Source organism: Pleurodeles waltl, chromosome 3_1, assembly GCF_031143425.1.
Source record: "Pleurodeles waltl isolate 20211129_DDA chromosome 3_1, aPleWal1.hap1.20221129, whole genome shotgun sequence".
Classification (NCBI taxonomy): Eukaryota; Metazoa; Chordata; class Amphibia; order Caudata; family Salamandridae; genus Pleurodeles; species Pleurodeles waltl.
Window position 1 is genome coordinate 153112708 of NC_090440.1, and position 24090 is coordinate 153136797.

Consider the following 24090-nt stretch of genomic DNA (forward strand, 5'->3'; position numbering starts at 1 on the left):
ATGAGCAAGCAAACAAACTGTAAGTTAAAAACTTATGATAAATCTACACTACAATCACATTGTCCATTTTAAGTGGACATAAGAGAGGGACTACAAAAGGAAAACTTAAAAGATATATTCAAGATCCCCATTAATAAAAAAAAAAAAAGGTTGTAAATACAGATTAGACCCAATTACACACTATTTTGAAATCTTACTGATGGAGTCCTAGTTATTCCCACTTGCTTGATGTGTGTAGCAGACCACTCGCCTACCATACATTTATTAATGCACTTTTTCAATTGCAAACTGGCATACACATCGCTAAAAGTACTCCTATCAATGATAGGAGCATATACCAAAGGGTCACAAATGCAATGAGCTGTTCAAACTATCCGCCTAGAATGAGAGAGAGAGAATGAGAGAGAGAGAGAAACTCTGTTTGTGACCACTGAATAAGGCCAGTTTGAAAGACATATCCTTGGTAGTGATCACATCAATATGAAGAGTAATGGTATTACAAGCCCTTACTATACAGAGCAAAGATAACATGAAAATGACAACTAACCCTAAATTAATCCCTATAGTTTTATCCAGTTTTCAAATGAATGAGACTATATACATACTGACCTTTTTATTACATCCAAAGACACCAGAAGAAAGAAAGCTACTCACCTTAGATGTCAGAGGGATATCCTGTATTGTGTAGAGTCCACAAAGGAAATTAGAAGGATTCAGCAGTTCTTAGTGGCACACACAGCACAATCTAAACTGCAACCAGTGGCAAAGGCTTTTATAGCCAGTTGTATCATGCAAATTATCCAATTGACTACAACAGGGAAAACACTAAAATTCAATCCTAGGGCACATGTAGCAAGGAAAGGAAAAAGGGAGCAAATCTGGCAGATGTTGTTGCGGTCCTTTAACAGGACAGTCACATAGTCCTTCACACCTTTTATTTAAACACTGCTGTGGAGATATTCAAGCAAGGACTGATGCACAAATTAAACCGTATTTAAACATATGCAACCCTCCCCTATAAGAGAAAATATATCTTCTGTATAACCTGTGAAAACATGTGACTATAGAAGAGGCTCATGCTGCATAACAAACTAGTTACTTACCTGTAACAATAATTTTTCAGTGTTAGTTTCCAGACCCAACTTCTTGAGGCTGAATAATTCAAAACTGTTGTTATGGGTAAGTAACTACTATTGGCTCCAAGATTGCCATTGCAACATCCTCTTGTTGGTAAACTCCACACACTTCAACAAGATGACATCACATTACCCTGACACTATATAGGCTTCATTTGGTTACTAGTGTGTGCCAGAAATAATTTTGAAATACTAACAAATGTCTAAGAAAGACACATCTGACCTAATGTATGACCCTAATGCTATCTCCCAAAACTACTTGGGCGATGTCTACTTAGGCATTTCAACAAGGAATGGTGAGACCGAACATAAAAATGAATTTTTAATTTGAATACTCTAGTTTCATAAAGTGAAAATGTTGAACACATATTCGATGAGCTAGTCAAGATTTCATTCCTCGAAAGCAGACTCATGAACACATCCAGGAATGAATTAAAGCAGAAAAACCTAAGAAAACAGATAATTAGCCCGTAAAAAGTAGATTGTGATTTAAAATGTGCTTATTGTAGTGTGGTCGTGAATGAAATTTCTGTTAATAATCTGTTTCCCCTTTGTAGATTGTCTTCAAAGTTTTACAGACCTGGAAGAACTTGATGAGACTGAGTTGTACATGTGCCACAAATGTAAAAAGAAACAAAAGTCCACCAAAAAATTCTGGATTCAGAAACTACCAAAGGTTTGTGTTAATGTGTGCTGTGTTGATGCTTACCCAGAAAAATCCAAGCCCTAGCTCTGTCAGATTGTTTTCACAACCGCTGTAGGTTAATTAGAGACGGTTAGCTATCTATGTTATCAACCCATGAAACGCTTTAAAACGGTAGAGGGTATTTTTTAGGTCTAGCCTACCAGACAGCACAGGCTGTCTATTTGGGGGGGGGATGTTTATTAGCAGCTTATAGTGGATTTCAAGCCCACTCATTGCTTACCATTGGTTGCTTTATTGACATTTATATTTGCTTGATTTTTTTATTAGCTTGTGTGGGTTTTCCTTCCTCTTCTTTTGGTTGTCCTTCCCCTGGAGCATGACCTCATTACTTGTGTCCTTCCACTGTTTACTTTTTAGGCAATACTTTTTGTTTTCACTAAGCACTCCATGAGATTGCATGTTTTCCGGCTGTGTCCCTCATGTACTTCTCTCCCACCCCACCACACTCTCTGTTGCTCTCCCTCACCCATGTTCTCCCCCCCACTCTCTTGTGCCCATCCACCATCCCCCCGCTTTCTAGGTTGCTCTCTCTCGCCCATATCGTGTATGCCTTTTCCCACATCCTCCATGCTTCACATCCTCCAATACCCTCTTTGTGGATTCCCACAAAAAATGCCCTCTGTACCTTCCCCACACGCGTTTGGAAAAGAACCTGCTTTTGTACTACTTTTTTTTTTTTTTTTAATTTACCAATCCAAAAAATAAAAAAAGGACTAAAAAGATCCTGCATACTTTTTTAGGTGCGCATGTGGAGTGCCCTCATTTTTTTTTGCTTGATCTTTACCCATGCTGCACAGTATTGAGGATGCTGTACAGCATTGCTAAAACACATTTGCAAAGCTAATCGGTCTCAAAGGCAAGACCCTATTGGCTTTGCCAGGGATTGTTAAGTTACATGTTTTTAGGATTGCTCCTTTCTCTAATGCTTACAGTTTTATATCCCTAAACCAGAAGCTGTTAGAGTTGACTTTGTGATTTCTGTATGCAAATGCTCTTTCCAAATATAAACTGCTTTAAAGTTTAAGATCGTATACAATACTACACAGAGCCATCCTGGCTCAAGATTGGATGGTTTACTTGTCAATTTCCATTACTTTGTTACTATTAATTGTTTTCCTTTTTTCCTGCACCCAAGGCAGACACCCTAAAACAACATCTTATAGGCTTTTTTTAATTCCGTCTTGTTTTCTATAAATAAACTGCAGCAGAAATAATGAAGATCTGTCAATCCTGACAGACATTCAATACTACGTTAAACATGCATCAACAGTGCCAATCTATCTAACTTGTAAATGCAAGGAAGCGAGAACAGTTTAAATAGCCAGTGCTTGTTATTCATAGTAATTGCATTTTTAGCACATTAATTAGACTGCAGAAATTTTGCAAACTGACTACAATATGGTCGAAGAGACCACACTGAAAAATGATTTGTAAAACAAAATATTTATAGGAAATGTAATCTCTTAAACAGCCCACATTGGCCGCCCATTCTCCTGCTGATGAGTCACACCATAACTGGTGCATAATCTAAGCTCACTCTCTCTCACCTTCTTTCTTTCTCACTGTCCTTTTCTTTCTGTCTTCTCTCTTTTCCCTGCTTGTGGTCACCATTTCACTGAATTCCAAACAACTTAGTCAGTGTTCCTGTGACTTATCTACACTGAAAAGTTACTCTTGCATAGCCAGGCATTTTTGTGCAGTTCATGCGTGGCTTTCCAAACACTTCTTTGGTAGAAAGTATGTATGGAGTATTTCTGTAGCGCAAACCCAACCCAAAGGCAACAGAGCTTTGTACAGAGTCAAAGACAAGTATAAGGTCAACGAGTAATAGGAGAGGTAGCTGGTTTGTGGACTATTAATGTATAGTGTTCTTTAGAGAAGTGTATCCTCAGCTCTTTCCTAAATTGCAACAGCTTTGTGGGGCAGTCCTGATGGATACCTGGACGTTGTTTCAGATAATGGGTGCATAATGGAGAAGGCCTGCTGCTTATTTCTGTTTCTTTTTTACATTTTTTGGTCTAGTGTGATGTCTGGCTGCAAGTGTTAGATATTGAGCTTGTCTGCAAGATAAGTAGGGATAAGTAGGGATGCTGGTCAGGATGGCTTTATAAATGATGCAGCTGGTTTTGAAGAAGATGCAGGCCTGAACATAGATTACCTCTGTGATGGCTTTCTGAGAAGCAACTCTTGCTCAAAGATACTCTCAAATATGTCATTAAATAGACAACCGCTGCCATATTACAACCCTGGCATGCGGGCCACCAGGGAACCACCAGCTCCACCAGGATCAGAGATCCCGGTGGTCTGGAGGCTAGTGGCGGTCCTAATCTTCCAGGGCAGCCCTGCCTTGAGGATTACGATCTCATTCTCCACCAGCTTTTTCATGGTGGTTGCACTCCCATGAAAAGGCTAGTGGAGAATGGGTGCAGGTGCAGGGCCCTTACTCTGCCCATGCACTTGGTATGGGCAGTGCCACCCCCCCCCATTGCCAGCACCCTCGCAGTATTCACTGTCAGCTTTTCAGACGGTGAACATTGCAAGGATGCTGGTGCACCCTGCAGGCTACAGCATTGCCACCGGCTTGATTACGAGCCAGAGACAATGCTGTAGCCTGTTTCACGCTAGGCTAGTGGACGGGAACCTCAGTTTCCACCTGCCAGCCAAGCGGGAAACTCTTAATGGGGCCGACGGGGAGGTAGCTTGTGTTGCGGCAACCTCCCTGTTGGACGTTCGGCGAACAGTAAAAACCGTCCACCTAACTCATGACCCCCTAAATTGTCTAAATATGTGCTAAACTACCAGAAAATCTAGTAGACGTATAATAATTTGTGATCTTTTATATTCCCAAGATGAATGAACCTCCTGAGACATTCACTAGATATGAAACAGTTATTAGACACGCCAAACTAAGGCCCTCATTATGACTTTGGCAGTCTATTTCACAAGAGAACTGAAACAAATTAGAAAGCCATACAAGCACAACATACAGACTAAATTGGTTTACAAGTATATCTGTTGCTCTCGAATAAAATACGTACCAGCGTGAGATAGAAGAGTGCAGTTATAAATGAACATCATGCATGCCTACTAGAGGATAACTTACTATAGAACAGTTTCAAAAAAGCACAATCTGATATGCTGTGAAATAACACATGGGAGGCGTTCTGACTTATGCAGATACTTCTTGGTATCTGAGGTATTCACGCTCTAATCGTGCCTTGAACTCGAATGTTGGAGAACCTGGCTGAGTTTTGTTGCACATCCCTGTGGGTGCTCTCTTGCTTTTTGACCTCCTGGACCTTCATATAAGTGGGATTGGCCAGCCCTTTGCATGTTGGATTCATAATATCTGGGAGTGAGGTCATTGTGACCCACTGCTTCACTGAATGCATACATTGTTTGCAATCACAATAACAGTGTGGTTTAGGAGTTGAACTTTGGCAGACTCCATTTGTACTGGTTTTTGATGAGCTGCTTTCTTTCCCTCTGGACTTAAGGGCAGATTTAAGAGCCCCTGGTGCCTCCTTGCGCCACATTAGCATCATTTTGTTTCCGCTAATGTGGCCCAACGAGGCCAAAATCGCTGCACCAAATTTACAAAGTGGCGCAGTGCATGCATTGCGCCACTTTGTAACCCTTTGCAGTACATTATACCTGTTCCAGGCATAATGTATGCAAAGATGACGTTCCCCCCCTTAGAGGGGAGACGAATAAATGGCGCAGAGAAATCTAAGAAATTTCTTTGCATAATTTCTTTTGGCTCTTTTAACGCCTGCTCAGAGAAGGCGTTAAAAGGAGGCACACAGTTGTTTACAATGGGCCTATGTGGGCTTTGCAGGATTAGCGTAAAAAATATACATCATAAAAACAGTTATAGTTGGAAACGGCTAAAATAAGATGGTTTTCCTTTTAGTGATAGCATGTTTTGCACATAGGGAAGGGGAATTCAACGGTTGCCAAAAGGCCAAAGCAGCACCATGTCTTGTAATTCCACTCTCCCTTAGAGTTGGTATTAAAAACCCTTTTGGTGTAGGCAGAATAAAACTGACAGAAAAAATAACATAGAGCAAGCTCTGGGGATAGGATTTGTCATATGGCATATTAAAACTTTAGCTGAATCGAATAGACCAAGGGAGAAACCGAGGTGCCATCTCACATAACCGAGCCTGAATCTTGTTAAAAGCGATCTGTCCCAAGTGTTTTCCACCCACTCAAGATACAGCCCCAATGCTGGTGTGGTTTAGAGCTTAACATACTCCCTAATAGTAATTTTTGACAGTTTGGTTTCCTCCCTTAGGCAGTGCCTCAGTGTTTTGAAACGTTTTTTTTTTTTTTATGCAGGCCACATCAGAGATTGTCATGGTAACAGGACTGGCGAAAGTGGCCAGCCTACACAGGGTTGTTAATTCTGACTTAATGTATTTTAACCATAGGATTTTCCTTCCGTTATTGCATGCAAGGCAGACTAAGATGACCTTCCTATTGAGGCATGCAGGTTTGCCCATACCGCGCACCACAGAGCAAGGGGGGGGGCAGTCTGAAAGTAACTTCCACATACACAACTCCAAGCTCTTGGTGAACTATGAAAGTTGTGCAGGCAGGGAGAACTCCCAGGATTTTGCTCACCCTAGTGGGAGTTAATATTGGAGTATACCCAAATGCCCACCCCATAGGCGAGAATAGGAAGGTATTTGCTCCTATAGACCTCTAATCTGGGGGCCACTGGTTTGCTTCCAATGAGAGAGGCAAAATTATAAATCTAACCCACCACACTCACAAATCTGTGATGTACTTTAGTGGTGCAGGGTCCCATATTCCCCCTGGCATCAAAAGCAACACTCAAATATGAGAAGTCCTGCACAGAGACGACAGGGTGACCTTGCAAATCTACATTGGGCTTCTTATGATGCCTGGTTCTACAGGTCATGGTAAATTTATTGTTCCCCCATAAAGGTAACAGACTCCTAGAACAGCATATTAGGGCCATTGAAAGTTCTAGTGCTTAGTATGGCAGCATTGGCATACAATATAACGGGAATATACGTTTTATTTGAACGGGTTGTGATTAAACCATTAATATACAAAAGGAATGTAACTGGGGCCAAGATACTGCCATGACACACCCTCTTCCCTAGCTGAAAGGTCATAATCTACGGCCCACAGAAATTCCACTAGGCCACTATCCACCTCCAAATTCGTTTTTTCTTCCACAATTTGGATATTACCACACTGTTGAAGGTGCAGAAGAGGTCCATGAGGCCAAGCAGATGGAACCCTGCTTAGCAATGGTATATTTGTTAATAAGTGCAGTTTCAGACATTGTTCCACCGTGCCGTGCACCTCAGGTAACCCATAGTGGACCTTCAACAATGTGTCTGACTCCCTGATCCATGTTAAAAGGCGCTCAAGGACAACTCTCCCTGCAAGCTTCACAATTGAATTCAGCAGGAGTGATACCAGCCGGTAGCAACCTGGTGATTAGGGATTGCCCCTTTTAAAGATGTGTACTGTAATAGCAGTGTGCCAAGATTCTGGGAGACACATTTGAACAAAAACATTAAAACAGTTGCACAGCAACAGGGCCCAAATCTCGGGTAAGGATTTATTCAAGTCCATTGGGATCCTGTCTGGCCCCAGGCCCTTATGAAATGGAGACCTAATGATAGCCTGCCACACCTCTTCAGCATTAAATTCCAGGGCTAAAGGGAAAGTCACCTGTTCCTCGTTTGATTGGGTGGAGGGAGGTGGGGAGGCAGTACTATACAGTGCTTTACAACGGTTAACCCAGTCCTCAGGGCTGATGGAGTTAGAACAGAGTTGCTTTTAGCCCCCTTAAATGTAATATTGTTAACCACCGCCCAGAAGGCCCTGGTGTCTTTCAGTCTACATGCCGACACCAACTTCCCCCAGGACTTATTTTGAATCTTTTTTGCACCTACGTCACTGAACCGCTTTATACACTGCTCTATATTGTTGAATTTTACATCTGTCTCTAGGCTTCTCCCTCAGCATCTTACATAAGTTTGTCGAGGCCTTCCTGCAAGATTGGTCAAACCATTTGCCTTCGTGGTTCCTGGATCTAATTGGCTTAATGAGCAAATTGCTTACTACCTGCCCCAGCTGGACAAATTGGTTGGCCAGACCCATATAGTTATCCAAAGGCGTAACAAAGTTAAAAAACATATTTAGATGGTTGACAGAGAATTTAGACATGAGGGCATTTAAATCGACATTTCTCCATGCCAGCTGGAGACCTTGCATCTTAACAACTAGGGTGGACGAGGTCACACCATTCGCACCCATACCTCCCTTGTGGATACATAAACTAACATACAAAGGGTTGTGTTTGTTGAATATACTTTCTACAATCCCACCTCTAGAAGCCCAGCCCATTAAATCTCTAGATACAAAAATATAATCAATGACTGAACCATGCTCTTCCCTTACAAAGGTCGCTTTTAAGAGGTAAAGGGGGTCCAGCAGTTCCCAGGCAGTAGTGAGGTTGAATTATGTAAGTGAGAGAATGCTAGATAGAAGGGCTGCTAGATAGGCTGATAAATAGATGGACATTATCCTCCTGTGTGAGCCCCAGTTTTATGTTAAAATCAGCACCTAAAAAGATTTGATACCTTTTGTCAAAAAAAGCACATTTTCTGTCAAGACCTAAAATAAAATCAGAGAACAATTTAATATTAACACTAAAATACAGTCAGGTGCACCCATTGTAAAAAATTATTAGATAGGTAAAAATCCTTGAACTAAAGTGCTGTCAGTGCTGGCAAGGCTAATTTTGCACTCCAATGTTACTCTAAACAGTGCCCTTAACCCCACCCTAGCCCTGCCATAAGAGAATGGAATTGCTGGGACTGAGTAGGAGATATAAGAATCCTGGCTAAAATCATCAGTCGCCCAGGTGTCTTGATAGAAAGTAATATGATTATGGATAAAGGTGACCCAGTTCTCGCAACCCATTTTGCAGTATTCCAGAAGAGTATTTTAACCTCTTGTGTTTCATCACCTATGTTGATTGAAACCCCTGCTCCCGTGTCTGGGCTGCTAACTTTGCAATAACCATTGTAGAGCAATCTCCACTAGGTTGATCAATTATGGGGCTCGTACCCCAACCCAAATAGCCTGCTCCGCGACTGACTTCCAGGCTTGGCCACCTTTGAGATGCCTGGCGAGCGATTGTCAGTTGTTGTCAGCCAAGGCTGCAAAGCGATTTTGGAGATGGATATTATAGGGGGATGACTAGGTGCCTTAATAACATAAGGGCCCTCCCAAATTTGGGGGTGTCTAGCCACATCTCTGTAGAAATAGCCAGTAGGCAAGATCTTAATATTGTCAGGCTTATGTTGACCTTTGATGGACGCCCTAATCAAGTCACCGGCAATTTTCTGATATCTGAAGGTAACAATAACACGCTCACCCATACATTCTTTGTGCATACTCCCCACCTTCCTTGCCATAAGAACTTAATTTTAAATGTTGTTGTGACACCTCAAGTTCCTGTGGATCCAGTGAATACATTTGTGAATTAGATTCACTGTAGTCTTGATTGCCTCCGAGTGTAAAGTCGGCACATTAGCTAAAACAATGACAAATGGGCAGACTGTCGGCAGAAGGTCACACCTGGAGATGGAAACTAAGTCCAAACCCAACTCCATGGGGGGGTTGTTTGGGAAGTACCATATGTCCTCCGAGCCCCCCTGGCGGGCCAGGTGCCTCATGGACCCCCCTGGCCAGAAGATATAGCTGGACCATTCCCACAGGCTCCTTCAGTTAAACCAGATTCAGCAGCCCCAAACACCCTCCGGTGCACAAGGCTCTTGCACAGGATTAGAAGGGGTATTTCTATCAGAACACCAGATCTTGGAAGTTTGTCGATCAGTGTGGTATCCAGATCACACATTTTCTACTCTATACTCACCAAGTGATGATACCCACCCTGCAGCTTAGAGACCAAGAGGACCTCAGGATCCGTTCTAAGCTGGACAAACTCCCAATAGCCTCTTTAATTGGGCAAGCGGCAGGGTACCGTGGGGTAGGGGTGCACATGCAATTGGCCCCTCACTTCTGATTAAAACTCGGCTTGGAGGGAGAGGCACCTACTGCATCTAAGGCCACAGCCCCCTGGGCTTGGGGTGACACTTGGTGGCACAGAAGTTGTTAGCTGACTTGGTTAGTGGATGTAGCTGATGAGGATTGCAGGCCCCACAGTTGATGGGTACTAAAAAGCTCAACAACCTCCTTTTGGCAGTGAATATTTATTTGTTATTAAATCCCACAGCTTGTTTTATAAATGCGTCCAAAGGGGGTTGGGCGGGCCCAGCCCAGCCTCTACCGAGCTCTGACGGGCGCAGAAGGGACTGCTCTTGGCCTGGTCTTTGCCTGGGCCCATGCAGCAGAGAGCACCGAGTACTTTAATAGCGCTCGCCAGCTCTGATGAGCTCCTCCCCCCACCTCAGCCTGCACTGGGCCTTGTAGTCCTGTCCCAGCAAACATGCCCGATTTCAGACTTGTACTGGCCCTTGCATCCAGCAGTCATTCTCGATGTAAAACACTAAAATAACCTCTGTGACAATACCCTTGGTCATTTGATTATAACTAGGAAAACCATAAACGCTGGCAGAATATTCAGGAGTGTGTGTGACGTTTCCCACCCACAAATGTATTTTATCTGGGAACTTGGGAATACAGTATTCATAATACAGAAAAATAAACTCAGTCTGCCTTAACTCACAAATAGTCTGATGGGCTAATACACTGTTTCTGACACACATTATCTCTCCTTTGCTGCATCTTTAAATAAACATTTGTTGGGACAAGTCACTCATTGATGCATGCATACTTAACACCTTGTGTGCCAACTCATATTTGTTTCCCTAAAAATGCTGAAGGAGTTTGTAAATCAGTTCAAATGTTGTATTCTTTTTTATGCAGGTGTTGTGCTTACATTTGAAAAGATTTCATTGGACTGCATACCTGAGAAATAAAGTTGACACATACGTAGAGTTTCCTCTCCGGGACTTGGACATGAAATGCTTCTTGTTAGAGGTTTGGTTTTTTTTTTGCCTTTCCATTTATCAGTTGTTGATTTATTTATTTTCTTCAGTGTCTCCTTTTTTAAGTGAATGTTCTTCCTGAATGCAAAAGAAGGTTGGAGACACAGCCAGAGCTTCATTTTAGTCCGTTCAGGCTCACCATGCATTACAGATTTATACCTGTGCAATTAATGAAACGTTGAAGTTCTTTTTACAAAAATAAGGCTCCTGTAAATACTACTGCCTTATGTAGAGGAATCCTAGATTAATTAAATGTCCAATTAATGTTCCTTCCTTGCTGACTTAAAACCATCAAATGCCCAGTTGTTTGTTGTTCTTGTACATCTTTTATTTTAAAACGGCTATAAAAGATGCAGTCATTTGAACCTGTATTATATGCATTTGTAGCATGACTGGAATAGGTCATTGGTCTTCTCTGGGAAAAGGCAGTTGGAGTATTGCTGCAGGGATCAGCATTGCAGAAGCGATTAGCTTAGGTGTGCTTGAACCAGAGTGCTGCTCGGAACTCTTTGCTCCCGTGACCCCCACAAACCAGCTCCCTGGAAAAACACTGCTGCCTCATTGAAACCTCAGTAAGTCAGCCAAGCTTCGCTACTGGCTGTTTCCAGGACCTGGGAGGCAAGAGTGGCTCATTTGATGTGCTGCCCCAGTGGGGGGGCTCTTGAAAGGCCAGAAAACCAGGACAGAGGAATTGAGAGTTCCAGAAGACAGTGTTATACTTCTAGACATTGCGGAACACAAGAGTTGCCTCTGTAGACAGCCTAATCTCTCCCCATTACAACCTTTGGGTCTTAGATCTGATAAATTGTAGGCACACATTAGAAAAACCTCCAAGGACACCACCGCTCATAGTAAAACATCTGCATCTGTTGCAGAAGGAAATAGACATCGAAATTAAGGAAGGGAGCAATAGAGCTGATTCCCAGAGTGCAACAGAACTTGTGATATTTACTCTAATTTCTTCCTCATAAAGAAAAAGACCACAGATTAGAGACCAATATTGTATCGTTAAAGATCCTCCCGCTTAACAGTCAGGTTGACACCCCTACCAAAAAGAAAAAACAACCACCACGAGCATCTTCAAGTCCTTTTTAGGGATGATGTTACCATGCATTCATTTTATCCCATACTGTAACTTAGTATGAGGCCATTTCATGAGGGATTAGAAAGGCAGTTGTTACAGAGGACCATATACGATGTTCACATTGTGTTTTTGAGTTGATGCCACCGAGGTCAGATTGTCCTTTCTGAAAAACACAATGCACTCTGTAATGTCAATGGACAACTCACTGAAAGGCTGGGGTGCACACTTACAAGACCTGCAAGTTAGCAAAAAAGGGAGCAAACTTCACATCAATATTCTAGAATTAAGGACAATCCCATTAGGGCTCCACTCTTTTCTCCACCCGAATAAGGAACATTTTGGTATTGACAAGAACAGGCAATACAACCAGTATGTATTATGCCAGCAAATGTGGGTGAGGAGGGCACAATCCTGTCCCTTGTCCAAATAAGCACAAAAACTATAGAATTGAGTGATACAACATCATATCCAGATAAAAGCAGAGCATCTATCAGACCTGTTTAACCTTTGCCTCGATAACCGGCTGACTGATTCCGTGTCTAAGGATGCTTGAATGATCCGATGTCAGACCTATCAAGGTCTATAGACTGATCGTTACTTCCCCTACTGTTGGAATTACTATAACCTTTGACTCACAATAGTCTGGATTTAGACCAAACTGCCCTTGTATTATTTATGGACCTCGAGTTTGATGTCTGGTGGATTTCCAGTTTTGCAACAACCATTGCGTTTTTTATTTTTTATGGACATGGTTTCCTTCGTGAAAACTTGAAATTACATCATTTTGGTAAACCTTGGGAAAAGGCAAGAAGAGGGGAGGAGGAAACGTGTCCGCTGATTCTAGATTTTGTGATATACGACTTGTAACTGATGAAATAATTAAATAAGTGCTCTGCAAAATATTTATTCTTGATTGTATCACGTCCATCCCTATGTAGGGTGTGGTGGTTGGCACATGGGCAACAAGTCTGCAGTAGCGTTTTAAGCACCCCAGTTTTCAATATACTTGTCTCCAATAGTGGATGTACGGCACATGATCTCTGTTGCTCCTTACTGTCAACCCTTTGGGCAGGCAGTCTCAGCAGAAGAACAAAGGAATTTCATGAATATGAACTGAACCAATATCCAGTTATGGAAATTATTACAAAAATTGGGCTAATCAAAACTACACCTGTTTGCTACCTATTGGAACAAGAAATGCTGACTTTATGCCAGCATGCATCACCTACCAGGTTAATGGGGAGGATCCCTTTTTGATAAAGTGATCAGGGTCCTTTGCATATGCATTTCCTCCAGTCCTGTTGATATCAACAGTATTATCAAAAATGAGACGGGAACCAGGCTGAATAATCCTCAAAGCTCTAACTTGGACAATACAATATTGCTTCAGAGAGCTGCTTCTCTTTTTAGAGCAACAAATATTAATGAAACCAACACCAAATTTACTGTCTCACCTCAGTGGGCAAATCCTTCACTCAGATTGTTGGTCTCTCACCTTGTCAGATTGGCTCCTGAACTCAAAAAATTCCCTTTATTAGACATCCCACAGGAATGTAAAGAAGCACTTTCCAAAGCCAGAGCAGGATCCACAAACAAAACATACTTAACAAAATGGAAGCGTTTTTGTAATCGGTGTATACAAAAAAGGCTAAATCAAAACCTGCCTTGTCTCAACAAATATTACTGTATCTTCTATATCTGTCAAATTCAGTCAGTCAGAGTCCATGTGGCTGCTATTTCTTGTTTTAAAAGAACATGGAATCAACGGTCTCTTTGGTCTAACAAAACTTTTACTAAGTTGGGGAAAATCAAACATTTGAATGGCCCACCCCCTCCTTTCAATTTGTCAGCATACTTTTTCCATGTAATTGCTTTTTAGAGATTTGTAAAGCCAGGTAGAACCACTTTACAAAGACTAGAACTTTAGTTGTCAGCTTGTTGCTCCTCTTCCAAATCTATTTATTCTGTACTTTGATCCCTTTAAGTTTCTTGGTGCCCCAATTGCAATTGGATTAGCCTTCGTTGCTCATGTCTCTGATCCCTATGCATTTTATGAAGGGATTTACTTATTTGATTGTTTTTCTCTCTATCAACACAGGAAGAAAAAGCAATGTCATTGTTTATGAAATGTATACGCATAACCACAGACTCTCATTACTAATGTATTTCTATCCGATGTGACCTCATCAATCCTGAGTCAGAAATACGTGGTCAGACAAGCCCTGCGAGGTAGACCTGAATCTACTGATTGACAGATTACAGATGGGGGTCACATGTAGCCAGTAGACAAATTCTCTAACAGCAAAAACCCCGATTGATTTCTGATAGGCAGCAACACCACCATAGTCGTAGGAGCTTGGCCCCCAATAAAACACATTTGGCCGGAGGGGCGTGCGTTCCCAAAACACCATAAAAGGTAGATGCCACATGAGGTAGGGAACACTCAGCCAATCAACACACAACACGCAGTGATAACGCGCTCATCGTGCTCGGCATGTTACCTACTGGCCTGCATTTTGTCCACGCAAGATTGAGGACAAGCGAGTACCAGAGTAATAACCAGCTTTTCCTCGTTGATGCGGACTCCAAGATTGACAAACCTATTCAGAAGTGTAAAAGTTACACTTGGATTGTGCTGTGCATCAAAATCTACTATGCTTTTCCCCAAAAGGAGCCTCCTGAGGGTGTTGGGGCCCACTGCACTAGGGTGAAGACCCTTTCTTTAGCATTGTACAGAGTTATTTCTATTATAGTTATCATCCGGTCTGCAGCATGGGATTTGGTTCTCAACCAAACCAGGCATTATTGCCTCAACTTTGAAGTTCACAAGGACAGCCTTTGTGCAATATCTGTGTTGCAGTATCTCTTCAGACCGACCACCTTGGGGGTATTGTTTGGGTACTGATTAGAGGGGCGAGTAAATCTGCAGGTAGACGTATCCACCAGGAAAACAAGTTAATTACCTTTGGTTACAAACTTTCACTTGCCTCCTCATTTTTGAGTGGTTGTTTAAATACACACACACCCACACACAACAGCTATTTGCCACGTACAACAGAAAGTAACAAAACATGGTTGTCTAGGAGGCCATGTGGATTTTTCATATGTAGCTCTTGTAACATGATGCATAAAATCTATAACTTTAGTTTCAATGGCAGCAATACATACGCAATTGAAACATTCATAAATTGTAATACCAGATATGTGGTTTACCTGCTGCTTTATGAATGCAGTAGTGTATATGTGGGTAGTACAATTCGGGTCTTCAAAGAGAGAATACAGTAGCATATGTGCCCATTGAAAAACAATGATCAACCCCCCCCCCTACTGAGACACATTAGGTAGATACATTTAAAATCGGAAACTCCAGTGATTACGTTCATGGGAATCATTCAGATCTAAGTGAATGCCATGGATGAAAATCGCATGATTGAACTCAGACAAAATGAGGCAAGGTTGATAATTAAATTGAGAACCGTGGAATTGGGCATCAATCTGGATAGTGAAATGCATAATTTTCTCTAGTCATACACATTTCATTTACTCCTCTGCATTAATCAAATAATATACTTTATGTGAATCTTAGAAATCTGGTATTTACAGTATAGTTATCTTTTGCTTTGTCAGACCTTCATTCTACTTTATTATAATACAGATGTTGTCTTATGAAAAATGCAATGGTTTAAAGTCAACACAGAACTGTCATGTTTTACCTTGATATTACATGAAATAGAGTTTCCTTAATATCAATATGTTCTTATGCAATATTGGATGTTTGTTATTTATTTCAGGATGGTTTAATGTATAAACAGAAAGGAACCAGTAAAATCTGACTTGTAATACTTAAGACATGATTATTATTTTAGTCCCGACACACATACATAAAATAATTCATTCTTTTTTTGGTGGCCTTGTCTTTGTAAAAATGCAAAATCATGACAGGGTGATAGGAATGTTACATATAATGCAGATCTATTAATTGCATGTGGATGTACACAGATGGCCTTCAGAAAACTTCACAAGAGGTGTTCATTCTTTGATACCCTGCTTAATTTATTTGATTTCTTTTTTTTTTTATCATCTGTTTTCCTTTTTATCTTCTATAGGGTACCAGTTATTCTTGAAAAAGAATATTGATGCAGTGCTTAATTTCTAAAATAGAGGCTGGCTGGGAGGATTGTGCAATGTGAATATACATGTTTTATTGAAGCTCACATGCTGTCTTACTCTTGATGTAATTGTTTGGATTTGTTTACCCACTTAGTCAGTTTTAGAAGTTAGACATTACAAAATGGTGACCGTTTTTTAACAGTCTTGTGCTCTTGTAATCACTCTTTTATTTTTACGGAGTTTGGACGTAGTTCCAGGCTTTTCTAAATAGATGCCAGCAGAGGTACCCCTTATTCACCAACACATACTCTGAATGCCGAGTTGGGCTATGTGTCAAGCTGCTATAGTATAGGCAATATAACTGTCCAGGTATATTTACCCACATAGACATTTTGAAAGAATTTGGATACTGCAAAATGGCAACCAATCTTTAAAATCCTTGTTGTTCCGTACTTACCGTTTTTTGTTTCCAGGGAGTTCTGCTGTAGTATCACATTTCTTTTAAATTGATGCAGACAGAGGTGTGCTTAATTCGTCAACACACACTTTGAACACCAAGCCAGGCCATGTAGCACACTGTTAAAATGCAGGTAAGCGATAACTTGAAGTCATCTATGTACTGGCTTTTAGGGGTAGTGTACATCTATAAGTATTGGCAGAGTTGTGAGGGTTTTGGAAAAGTTCTGCAGTCGGCATGGGACATGTTGTGTAATTGGCAATGTCATTATTCAGCGTGGCACTTACCTGTATAAAACATGCAGTGATGAGCTTTTGATTACATGATAATATCATTGTTGGTAGTATCAGTTTAGTGGTTTTTGATTTGTTTTGTCATCAGCATTGACAGAACAAAGCAGGTTTTTGGCTTCATGTGTCTTAGATGGGACATGTCTTTGGATTAGAAATTACACTCCTTAGCTTGGTGCTTTGGGATATCAAACCTTCAGTAGTGAGCTTGCAATAAAAAAATTGGTCCTGTTATTGTTATACACTTTTCTTTTTTACAGATTATTTGAAGGACTTATCATGGTCCTTATTAACATACGGGCTCCATTTTACGACATTTACACATTACGGGAAGGTCTGGTTGATCTTCTGAGTTATTTTTGATTTTATTAAAGCAATCTGCTTTTCAGTACTTTAAGTGATAAAACCTGGATATTTATACATTAGTTTTCATTTCCAGGTTTGGCGACTGTGAATAACTTACCACACACTGTTTTTGGATTGGTGATACATTCATTATTTTAGAATCTGAAGTTAATTCCAACATACATTTGTCCGGGATGCATATATCCTTCGTGCTCGATCGAGCGCAAGATTAGTCTACGTTGTGGCCATTTTATGCTTTATTAGTTGCAGGGACGTTTGAGAGCGAAATCTCTGATCCTTTATGTATTCTTGTTCCTCTTCTTTAGTGATCAGCTTTCACTAGTGAGAAGTAGTCATTACTTGGATATAGGTAAAGTAGCACCTGCTATGGTTGATTCTTCCTTTTGTTATCTTTATATAGAAAGAATATTTGGAACTATATATCTGCATGCTGCTCTGTGTTTCTATGGACTTATGTTTTCACAATACTTTTGGACTATACACGGAATTTCCCAGTGCATCATCCTTTACTTAATATTCAACATTTAATATTTTCAAGATCACACTTCAATCTTCTGTGTCACTTTTTCTTCTTTTTTTTCTTTTCTCTCCCAAATGGACGATTGGGTGTTGGGGAAGGGATTATATTTTTTACTATCCTCATTCATTCAAAATCAATCTTAAGATCCAACAAATGCATGTCTTTTAAAAAAAAGGCTAAACTATACATTAGTTTGGTGAACAGGACAAACAAATTTCATGTTGTGTGCCCGGAGGTTTTTTTAAGTCGACACTGTATAAAAACCTTTCTTACAAATATATTTTGATGTTATTTAGAAATAGAGTATGTTTTTAATGCAGTTTTACTTGATGGATTTTTTAATCAGCCTTGAGGAACTCCTTTCATAAGATGAAGCATGTCGGTTGGGATCATCTATGAGAAATTAACAGCAACATATCCATAAATCTCTATCACAATAGTTGTATTTGTATTGATGAAGTGATAGCAATATGTCTGTCAAAATATTCTCAAATAATTGTACCTGAAATTGGTGGACGGACTAATAACTAAAAGAATATGATGTGTAAATGCCTTTGAAATCTGGCTCTAGTAAAAAGAAGAAGTAACACACACCTGAATATCTGAGGTAAATTGGTATAGTGATGTTTTAGATCAATCTGAACAATTTAAATATAACATATATGATAGTGCATCTATGGACATATAAAAGGTGTCGTACCAAGAATAAATGGAGAAATACACATATTGAGTGCTCCACAAACATATATTGTCTGACATTTACTGGCCTGGGTTCCACCGATTTTCAGTCCTACACATCTTGGCAACAGGTGTGTTATAGTGTTAGAGCACTATATTTGGTGTTAACAGTACAGTGCTCAAATTGTAAGGGATGTGCAACTGAGGAATCTCTGTTGCCATTTTTTGTTTGAAGATACAGTTTACCTTACCATTGGCTAAATGAAGAATAACCATAAACTGGATGATTCAGAGCCTGCTACATAAAGAAGGATTAACCATATAGAAGAGTGGGCAACAAAAAAAAGTCTACAAATCACCCAACCGATGATAGTCCAGAAAAATCTGTTGAATTAGTTGTTTTATATACAAGAACTACTGCATCTCCCAGATTCAGCATTTCAGTCGTTATAGAATGAACATTGTAGCAATTATATGGAAGTATACGAAGTATATTTGTCTTTGATAAACATATTGATAGGAGAGTTGACAAATTCCTGTTCAGCGTTTGTGATTGTAGCGAATTGTATTATGACATAGTCTGATCAAATGTGAGCCTACACAAATCTTTGCACACACAGCCATGGTTACTAATGGTGTATTGGACAGTATGTTGTCTCACCTTTGAAGTAATGTATCATTGAATAAATGTAATTACTGCGGCAGTACACCCCCACCATTTCTATCATCCCATAACCAAGTCTGCTTGTACACTTCTGATTCATATTTACTTTTTTTATATTTTCATGTATGATGTACTGCTTGTGTTATACTGTTAAATTCTTCCGCCCTGATGGACTCCACCAGTTGTAATCATTCTTCATAAAGTAAAACCTAATAAACACATGTTTTTAAAAAAATGTGTAAATGTAATTGTTCTGTATCACATTATCAAACTAATATGTAATACAAATATTTTTTTTTAAACGATGTACTCCCTAGATAAACACTTTATCCAAAAGTATATATTGGAGGTAGCATATACTGATCGTCTAAAAGAAAACTGGAATATAGATTTGAACATTCACTAGATTAATGCAAAATGCAGTAGACGTCTAGATACATGCTTACTCCTTGAAAATGTAAAAAAACTGTTTAATTAATTAACCCCACTTCATCTCTAAAACAATCATTCAAACAAAATGTGAATGACCTTTGAACTGACAAATGTATAAAGAGTACTGACCCAAAGCTCCGCTAGGTTTATGATTTTTTAAATTTTTTATTATTACATGAGTCCGGTGAGACAGCTAGGCTGTAGGACCGACTTAAAGAGAGAGAGCATTGGCTTGTGTTTTAAATATTTTGAGTTACCTTGATTGCAGCACAGAGATCGAAAACAAAATATCAAATTAAACACTGCTGCTGGTTTGACCTATTTCCATGAATGTCCATTAGTATTTTACCTCTTCAGAGTAGACCTCTATTCATCCTGGATTTGTCTTTGTACAATACAATAAGCTTCAAAGTGCAAGGTCTGGAATGACTTTGATATTGAGTATTTAAACCATGTTTGAATTTAGAAATGCCATAGTAAATAAGTTGTATTTAGAGTCAGCTTCTAGCTATGACTTATTACAAAAAAGAAAGGAAACACTTTCTGATGATTCTCCTTGTTTAAACCTCTTTTCGATTACAGCCAGAGAACAGTGAACCAGAAACCTGTCTTTATGATCTTGTGGCTGTTGTTGTTCATCATGGATCTGGGTGAGTAAATCCATAATACAGCATTACATAAAGATACACTTTACAGGTTGCATTCATCCTGTAGACAACAATGTCATCTCTTGTGAAAGTATTAGCCGTGTTTCTGTCAGAAGGTATTTTTTTATTATTTCCAATAGTAGGTCACAACTCTGGAATAATTAACTCCTTCACATCTCTAATATGTAGATTTGTTGCAATCTGAAGGTTGCAGGTCATCTTTCGCATAGTTTCCAAAACAATTATTGTGGGATAATTGGTGAGTATGAACAGTGATGTGACTGACAACATGGCAATAGACACTGAAGACAAACTATTTGTTGCCACATCTACCCAATAAATGAATGCTGTAGTCATTCTATCCAAAGAAATGGCCCAAAATCCACTGAAACCTAGATTACATAACCACTCAGAGAACCCGCCAAATCTTTACATGCAAAAGCACATCAAAAGAAACACCCAAAATAGAATTTAGAAGGAAACTGTCCCAACTTAAGATGTTAGGTAGAATCCCTGACTCTGAACAAAATTGGCACAGCTGGTTATAGCGCTCAAATTTGTGACAGAACACAAATTATAGCTGAAAAAGTCTACATTTATACACTCCTGCCACGTAACTATCGATGCACAATATATCATTTTCAATTGTACACTAAGCCACTTCATTTTTATACACTTTATTAATCTGTTAATATTATTTAATTTTCTAAGCAGTCACAGACCCCCTGACGAGGCTTCACGGACCCCCAGAGGTCCCTGGATCACAGGTTGGGAACCACTGCTCTAGACGAAACAACAGCATCATCCACAAAACCCTTTACCTCAAGAACACAGTGAAGTCATACCGAGTGCATGCCTAATAATGCAGTTAACTTATAATACTGAGCAGTGCTAGACAGAGCATACCACTTTTTTTTAGATGTTTGAGAAAGTTGTATTTGAGTTCCCATTTTGAAGATTGAGATCAAAGTTGCCGCTTTGATTTGTATATATAAACCATATGAGAACATTATCACATTTCTATTGGAGGAGTATTTGAGAGTGGAGGTCTTTCTGAATCTGGTTTGTGTCCAAATTGAGTGATTCCTGACTTCTATTGAATTTTCTATAGCAAGTATTCTAGAATGTTGAGGATATCCTTGTAAATGATTTATAAGAAATGTGACGTTCTAGTGGAAACTAGCTTAGAGATGCAAGAGCAGGTATAAAGTGCTCCAATCTTTTAACATTCAAGATCAGACAGGTTGCAGTACAAAGAACTACTTTTTGAGGAGCTTTACAATATTTTCAAAGACTTGTAGGTAGTAATCTTCTGCATTCCATTAATGAGAACTAACCGTGGATGGTCATTGTTAGGATCCGTTTAATTGTATTCTGGCATTGGTGTCTTAATGCCTTGGTGTTAAGATAAAGGTGGAGTAGCTTGGTCAGTTTAAGGTCATGCGACTTCACTGGTATCAGTTTTCAGAGATTGGCCCAGGGATCTTCAAGTTGATTTGTCCATTCACTGGTTAATTGCTGTGACTTACAAGGTTAGACCAGGGGCTTCTCGTTTTTCTGTGTTTTGTATTTGAAATTCTCACGGGCCTGGCCTAGATGACGATCGGACAGCATCTGACCCTGTAGTGCTACTCTTTCAGATAACACTGGGGGGCCTCTGGTGTTTTCACACATTAAAAAAGAAGTCCCAGAGTGAAGTGAAAGCAGGTGTGAGTAGGTGTGCGGGTGCTCAATGGTTCAGGCAATTAGTCAGTTATGATTGTGAATCCATGTGTGTCAGCTGAACTAGAAGACACACCGGAAAAAAGGTGAATCCTCTTTTGATAGCGGGGAGGGGGAGTGAAGCTGGTGGACACAGTAGCAGCTTGAGGTTAGAACCCCGCAATTACCCCAGCTTTGGGACACAACCCACCAAGTGACACAGGAGGGCATGGAGAGTAGCGGATATCTTACATAACCTTTGCTACAGAAGTAGGTGATGAGTGACTCAAGTTCATAAACATAGGGGACCATCTTGGAAGGGAGATCTGCATAGGTGACAGAGCACTACACACCAAAGGAAAAGTGTTCCGCTGCTTTGCAGTGATTTCCAATGTGAGCAAAGTTAAGCAACACAAAAGGATGATGGACGGATTGCTGAAACTTTTTAAACACTCACCCCAGTTGCAGATCTGGGTTTAATCAATCGTTCTTTTGCTCACCATGCCACCCCAGTTTCGGCCCAACCATATGCAAATCAGTTGTGACCCTGTTCCCATTGGAACAGTCCATCATGAACTGCCAGACCAGGTCCTTCCTGGACCGGAAACAAGCATCCTGAGACCGGTATCACCCTTAATCAGCCAGGCTAGCTTGAATCCAGTAGCACAGTGAGCACGGGACCCACGACTTGGCATACCATTCCCACTTAGGGTGACTTTAGCAACACAAAAGCATGATGGACAGAGTGCTGAAACTTTTCAAACACTCACCCTCAGTCCCAGATCTGGGGTTAATCCATTGTTCTTACACTCACCATGCCATCCAAGTTTGGACCCATCCATATGCAAATAACTCTTGACTCTGTTGCCATTGGAACAATGCAGCCAGAACTACCAGGCCAGGTCTTCCCTGGTCCGGAAACAAGTATGCTGGGACCGGTTTCAGAGTTTTACCCTTCATCAGCTAGGCTATCTTGAATCCAGTTGCACAGTGAGATCGGGACCCACGTCTGGGCATGCCCTTCCTACTTAGGGGTGACTATAGCAACACAAAAGGATGACGGATGGAGTGCTGAAACTTTTCAAACACTCAAACCTAGGAAACAAGCATCCTGGGAGCGTTTTCAGACTATCACCCTTCATCAGCCAGGCTAGCTTGAATCCAGTGGCACAGTAAGCACGTGACCCATGTCTGGGCATACCCTTCTCACTTAGGGTGACTTTAGGAAGATAAAAGGATGAAGGATGGAGTACTGAAACTTTTCAAACACTCACCCCTAGTCAAAGATCTGGGTTTAATCCTTCGTTCTTTTGCTCACCATGCCACCCCAGTTTGAGCAAAGGGCATACAACAGAAATGACTTTTCTGCCCAGAGAAGAACTCCTACTACAAGACATGAAGAAGAGGAGGCCTGAGGTAGTTAGACCCACTCATTTCACAGACATTACTCTGCCCAGAGGTCAGGCATATATAGAGATGCTACAGTGAATAGACCCAAGTACCTCAAATCTCAACACCAGTTTTGATCAACTTTAAGAGAAGGTTGGTTATTGCTGCAAAGAGTAGTACAGTTTGAAACATCGATGCTGCGCAGACCACAGGATGTCGGACAAATAAAAGCACTCAAATCTATGGTACATTAAGTAGTACATGCAGACCTACATGAACCGAGGCGCACTGATAGACAGCTGGAGCAACCAAAAAATTGCACAAGCTAAGAACATTAGGGTCCTCTGTAATCAGGAGAAGAAAGGTGCAGAGGAAATTGGCAGATTTTAGACTCCAAACTGGTGCAGGCTTTTGGAAAGGCCAGGGAAGTAAGGAGGGAATGTGAATAAGTTACATGCTGAATAAATTATAGTGGGCATCACAAAGGAGGCTAGCATGTCCCATAGTTACTATGGTGTATATGGAGGATGATCTGGGACAAAATTCTGGAAGCAAATGGATGTTCTGGTGAATATATCTATAACCAGATACTCTTTGGCCAATCAATCAGGATTTATAAAGCACAGCTAATCACCCGATAGGGTGTCCTGGCGCTTGCAGGTCCCGGAGGCTTATTCGAACAGCACGGTCTTGAGGGCCATTTGGAATTCCGGAAGTGAGGTGATGGTCCGGAGGTGCGAGGGGTGGCGATTACAGGTTTTTGCTGCGTTGTGAGAAGGAGCGTCCGTCACTTCTGCTTCAGTAGGTGCAGGGAGTATGGGCAAATTAAAGGGAGGCAGAGTGTT

General features: G+C 40.6%; 1 protein-coding gene across 1 annotated transcript in view; it reads left to right on the forward strand.

The window, feature by feature from the left end:
- USP3 (ubiquitin specific peptidase 3) overlaps positions 1 to 24090 on the forward strand; it is a 169944-nt gene that overhangs the window by 137045 nt on the left and 8809 nt on the right. The window contains exons 12-14 of the mRNA XM_069222017.1: positions 1694 to 1812; positions 10786 to 10899; positions 20091 to 20158. Of these exons, the coding sequence (XP_069078118.1) occupies positions 1694 to 1812; positions 10786 to 10899; positions 20091 to 20158 (301 nt within the window). The remainder of the gene's footprint in view (positions 1 to 1693; positions 1813 to 10785; positions 10900 to 20090; positions 20159 to 24090) is intronic.